This window comes from Lepus europaeus, chromosome 19 (assembly GCF_033115175.1).
Source record: "Lepus europaeus isolate LE1 chromosome 19, mLepTim1.pri, whole genome shotgun sequence".
Lineage (NCBI taxonomy): Eukaryota > Metazoa > Chordata > Mammalia > Lagomorpha > Leporidae > Lepus > Lepus europaeus.
In genome coordinates, this window is record NC_084845.1 from 12,304,317 (window position 1) to 12,310,091 (window position 5,775).

General features: G+C 55.7%; 1 protein-coding gene across 1 annotated transcript; it reads right to left on the reverse strand.

Moving 5' to 3' along the window:
- Positions 1 to 386: 386 nt before the first annotated feature.
- On the reverse strand, positions 387 to 2,964 carry LOC133747649 (dorsal root ganglia homeobox protein-like). Its single transcript, XM_062175972.1, has 3 exons — positions 2,958 to 2,964; positions 1,521 to 1,669; positions 387 to 719 (listed from the first exon to the last, which is right to left on the reverse strand). The coding sequence occupies exons 1-3, from the start codon at positions 2,962 to 2,964 to the stop codon at positions 387 to 389; spliced, it is 489 nt and encodes a 162-aa protein (XP_062031956.1).
- Positions 2,965 to 5,775: the final 2,811 nt, after the last annotated feature.

Consider the following 5,775-nt stretch of genomic DNA (forward strand, 5'->3'; position numbering starts at 1 on the left):
CCCCCTGGCGCTCCACGGTGGCGGCGACCCCCGACTGTCGGGCGGCGGCTGGGGGCCAAGGCCGCTGCGAGCTCCCCAGGCCCGCCTGACTGCCCTCAGGAATCCCATCAATCCTCTCCTTGGAGCCCTTCACAAGCGTCTAAGTTCACCGTGACAGAATGGCCACACACTGCAGAACACCAGCCTCCAGGCTGTGATGCCTCGGCCCAGCCCAGAGATCCCCCCAAACTCCCATCACGTTGGCTTTGGTAGAGCACAAGGCAGAGGAGTGGTCCCTCCAGGGCTGTCTCCAGGTCGCTGGCAGGGGCTCCTACAGACTGCTTCATTGGTTTTTCTTGTTCTTGTTTCTATTCCTGGACAACATTAGGCCCTTTAAGTCTGGGGCTTCAGATATCTGCTAGGTCGTCGGGCTCCTCGCCAGCGAACAAGCTGCACATCCGCACGAGCTCCCCGAAGTCGTGGGGCAGCGAAGCCCAGGGCGCAGAGGAGTCCAGATGGATGTCCTGGAGGTCGGCGGGCAGCGGGGCCTCGGCAGCCGCCTCGGGGCCCTGCGCCTGGGAGCTCCCAGGGCCGTGATCTTCCTGCGCAGGCGCGCTGTGCTCTGAGCCTGGCGGCGGCGGCAGTGGAGCAGGAGGCTGAGGTGTGGACTCGCTGGGCTGGTGGGGCTGGCCCTTTCGCTGCAGTTTTCTTTGCTTGGCGCGCTGATTTTTAAACCACGTCTGGGGAGGAAGGGAGGGAACAGGTTAGTCCAGCGGCAACGACCCCAGGGAGACCCCACGGGCCTCAGAAGCTCGGGGCCCTTGTGGCGTGGCAGCGCTCGGCTCAAGCCTCTTTCTAAACTGCTGTGCCGGCCCCCCCCCCACCCCCACCCGGAGCCGCAGGCGTCAGGTACAGGGGAGGGGGCCGGGCTGCCTCTGCCCTGCTCCCAAGCGAACCTAGAACTTTCCGCGCTGGGGTGTGCACCACAAAGGCTCCCGTTCTGGGAGCTCGGGCTCCAAGGACACAGTACTGAGAGGTGCGGAGACCCTCGGAGGGGAGGCCTGGTGGGGTCATTAGGCCATGGGGTCTATGCCGCCTCGAACTCTTTCAAAGAAATACTAAATACATCTTACAAAGACATTCTGTCTCATTGCGTTTCCTCCAACAAAGGCAAAGACATACAATGTGTACAGGCGCTCCCTGCACACACGTGTTTGCTCCGCCTGTGCGGGCGGCTCTCGGCTGCCGCCCGCGGGCTGGGTGGCTCCATCCACCAGGCGCGGTCCTCGCCAGCGCCGGCTCAGGCTTGAACTCTTCCGCCCGCCACCGCCACCGCCACCGCCACCGCCACCGCCACCGCCAGGCAGCCGCGAGCGCCCGGGGGAGTCTCTCTTGTCAAGCGCCCAAGCGCAGGAAGTTGGGCACAAGCCCCAAAGGGGCAGCCTCTGCCTGCCAGCCTCGCGGGGACTGCAAAGCGCAGCGCACGCATTGGGGACCGCCAGTGAGTGCGCGGCGTGGAGGGCGCGGGGCTCAGCACATACCTTTATGACGCACTCATCCAGATGGAGTTTTGACGATAACTCTTGTATCTTCTCCCAGTCAGGACAGGCGGTGCTTTGGAAAACAGCTTGCAGCATCCCCAGCTGGTCGGGGGTAAAGGCCGTGCGGCTGCGGCGAGAGGACCTGGGCGCTGCAGAGGGAACAGGAACAAAGGGCTTTGGTTTGCTTTCAGCAAGAAAGAATCCATTGGAGTTCCTGATGTCGGTAGACACCAGCGCTCTCGGGGTCTCTCCTCTTTGCCAGGGTCTCGCAAAGCAATTTTGGAAAAAGCACCGTGGAAGGCAGAGCCTGATCTCATGGTCATGCATTTTCGACGTGAGCTGGAACTTCACGAGGCATACATGTTCTACTGCCACACACGCACACACACACAGAGAGAGAGAGAGAGAGACAGACAGACAGACAGACACACAGAAATACACATACATACATACACAAGAACACACCCACACATCCCCCCACGCCCCCCTCCCCCCACACGCATACAGAGATACTAAGAAATGCATGGAAATAGGAGTCAAAAAACGAGCTCATTCTGGTGCAAAAAGAATTGTTTTGGGCCGGCGCCGCGGCTCACTAGGCTAATCCTCCGCCTTGTGGCGCCGGCACACCGGGTTCTAGTTCCGGTCGGGGCACCGATCCTGTCCCGGTTGCCCCTTTTCCAGGCCAGCTCTCTGAAGAGGCCAGGGAGTGCAGTGGAGGATGGCCCAAGTACTTGGGCCCTGCACCCCATGGGAGACCAGGAGAAGCACCTGGCTCCTGCCATCGGATCAGCGCGGTGCGCCGGCCGCAGCGCGCGCTACCGCGGCGGCCATTGGAGGGTGAACCAACGGCAAAAGGAAGACCTTTCTCTCTGTCACTCTCTCACTGTCCACTCTGCCTGTCAAAAAAAAAAAAAAAAAGAATTGTTTTGAACGCCATGCATAACTTTTTCTTTATACCTATTTTCCCCCGTACTTTCTGAAGACCTCTTACCTGCATAGGTTTCCAAAGAGTTTTTCCCAAAGTGCATGTTTTAAAATTCAAAGTACAAGGGTACTTAGTACCTTGTATCACATCGACCTGGAAAATATCTCAACAGTGCAACTCGGAAGCAAACGGAAAACACAAGCCAAAGACTGGAAGGTTTTCTGTGCAACCAACATCCGAGTTTTCCGGAGACGCAACTGGCTGCCGTGTTCGCTGGACGACAGTCACGACAGTCACGACAGTCACGGGCATCCAAAAGGATGGGAGAGGCGGACACTGACAACTCAGTGCTGGCGGGAGCCCTGCAGCAAACGGTGCTCCTGTTTTCTCCATTGCTCTAAGCCAGCGATCCCGCAAACGGGCAAGCCGGTGCCGCCATGGCTTGGGCTACCACCAAGCCAGCCCTGCACAGCCAACCTCTGGCCCAGCCGCCTCGGCCACTTGCTCACTCGACATCAGGACGTGGACCGGCAGGCTGGATTTCCGAAGCTGCTGCTTCTCCAGCGTCTGCGCTCATCTGCCCCTTGCCGCCCGCGGACCCGCCCGCCCTCCCGCCGGCCGGCCGCCCGCCCGCCCGCCCGGAGGGCTCCTTTAGACAAGGAAGCCCACTTGGGATGTGAGTAAGGCTTTGATGGACCCTCCCTAAGTCACACCCTAGACCTCACTGACAGATGTGGCACTTGAAGAGCTTGACCTCAGCCCCTGGCTCCTGGCTCCGGACTGGCACAGCTCTCACCGTTGTGGCCATTTGGGGAGTGAAGCAACGGAAGGGACACCTTTCTCTCTGGCTCTTCTTCTCACTGTCTGCAACTCTACCTCTCAAAGAATTAAATAACAACGTCCGAAAACAACGATTGATTTCATTTCATTTTATTTTATTTTATTTTATTTTATTTGAAAGACCAGTGCCCATATGGGCTGTAGGCGCTGCAGGCTGGAGGTTGAACCCGCTGTGCTATAGCGCTGGCCCCAATCAATCAAATCTTTAAAAAAGAAAATACAATCATCTTTCTGAAAAACAATCATCAGAGAGTGAGGAGGTGGTATGTGAGTTAGCATGACTGAGAATCAGCCCTTAAGGCATTCGGATCTGGCTGAAGAGCCTATGAGAGTATTTTAGGCATGGAAAGCCAAGACACTCTGGGGAAGAAGGAGGAGAAGAAGAAGAAGAAGAAGAAGAAGAAGAAGAAGAAGAAGAAGAAGAAGAAGAAGAGGAAGAAGAAGGAGGGGGAGGGGGAGGGGGAGGGGGAGGGGGAGGGGAGGGAGAGGGAGAGGGAGAGGGAGAGGGAGAGGGAGAGGGAGACCTAAATGAAGGATCTCAGCGAGTGTGACCCTTTGACTATGACCCTGTCGGAATAAGATCGAAGTCGGTGAACCCTAAACGCTTCCATAGCCTCGGCAACTCATGCCTAGAGCCTAGGGAGATTACTGACACCATAAACAAGAGTGTTAAATTGTTAAATCAACATCAAGAGTCACTGTGTACTTACATCCCATGTGGGATCTGTGCTTAATGGGTTGTCCAAGGTGAAGTAATGATATAGCTAGTACTAAAATGAAACAGTATTTTGACACTTTGTGTTTATGTGTGGGTGCAAATTGATGAAATCTTTACTTAGTAGATACTGAATTGATCTCCTGTATATAAAGATAATTGTAAATGAAAAAAAACCTTGGTGTTAAATTGGAAATTAAATAGAAAATAAATCAATTTTTTAAAAAAGTATCATGCAGGATCTCTGTCATTAATGTGCTGTACACTGTTATTTAATGCTAGAACTAGTACTCCAACAGCATTTTTTCACTTTGTGCTGCTATGTGAGGGCAAACTGTTGAAGTCTGTATATATACTAAACTGATTTTCTGTGTCTAAAGAGAATTGAAAATGAATCTTGATGTGAATGGAAGGGGAGAGCGAGTGGGAAAGGGGAGGGTTGCGGGTGGCAGGGAAGTTATGGGGGGGGAAGCCATTGTAATCCATACGCTGTACTTTGGAAATTTATATTCATGAAATAAAAGATTAAAAAAACCTAAAAATTAACACATTAAAAACAAACAAACAAACAAACAAAAGACACTTTTTGTTAAAGATGTATTTATTGATTTGAAAGGCAGAGTTCCAGAGAGGGAGAGAGAGGTCTTCCACCCGCTGTTTCACTCCCCAAATGGCCACACCAGCCAGAGCTGAGCTGTTCCGAAGCCTGGATCCGGAGCTTCTTCTGGGTCTCCCCCACACACAGGCGCAGGGGCCCAAGGACTTGGGCAAATCCTCTACTGCTTTCCCAGCCATAGCAGAGAGCTGGATCGGAAGACCGGGGCCCCTATGGCATGCAGGCACTGCAGGCCTCTCTCTCTCTCTCTCTCTCTCTCTCTCTCTCTCTCTCTCTCTCTCTCGTCTCCCGCTCTTATCACTATCACAATCACTATCACTATCTATCTCTCTCCACCTCGGTCTCTCTCTCTCCCTCTAACTCTCTATCTCTAACTCTATCACTCTGCATATCTCTCTGCCGCTCTCTCTCTCACGCCCTCTACCCCTCTGGAACTCTGCCTGCAAACAATGAAACACGGAAAACAATCCCCGCCCAGCTGGAGCCCGAAGGCATCCCTCCCTCGCTCCTGATTGGACAGGAAGAGCAAGGGGGCGGGCCTGAAGCGCTGAGCGCCCTGCGGGAAGCAGAGCCCAGAACTCCGGGAGAACTTGACCACTGGAAAGCGGGTCTGGGCGCCCGAGTCTCAGCCCCGTCCCCTCGTGCGTGGCCCGGGGAGGGCCCGCTGCCCACCCACCGCCCGAGAGCACGCGCAGGACCGCAGCCCACGAACGCGGCCGCCGCGCCCCGCCCCCGCGGCCCCGGCTTTCGCCTTGTTGTCTACGATGGCGCCCCCTGGCGCTCCACGGTGGCGGCGACCCCCGACTGTCGGGCGGCGGCTGGGGGCCAAGGCCGCTGCGAGCTCCCCAGGCCCGCCTGACTGCCCTCAGGAATCCCATCAATCCTCTCCTTGGAGCCCTTCACAAGCGTCTAAGTTCACCGTGACAGAATGGCCACACACTGCAGAACACCAGCCTCCAGGCTGTGATGCCTCGGCCCAGCCCATCCATCCCCCCAAGCTCCCATCACGTTGGCTTTGGTAGAGCACAAGGCAGAGGAGTGGTCCCTCCAGGGCTGTCTCCAGGTCGCTGGCAGGGGCTCCTACAGACTGCTTCATTGGTTTTTCTTGTTCTTGTTTCTATTCCTGGACAACATTAGGCCCTTTAAGTCTGGGGCT

Bases quoted from the DNA above. Each gene is read 5' to 3' on its own strand.
- LOC133747649 (XM_062175972.1), bottom strand. The intron at 720-1,520 runs GTATGTGCTGAG...CTTCCTCCCCAG, and splicing joins TGGATGAGTGCGTCATAAAG to ACGTGGTTTAAAAATCAGCG.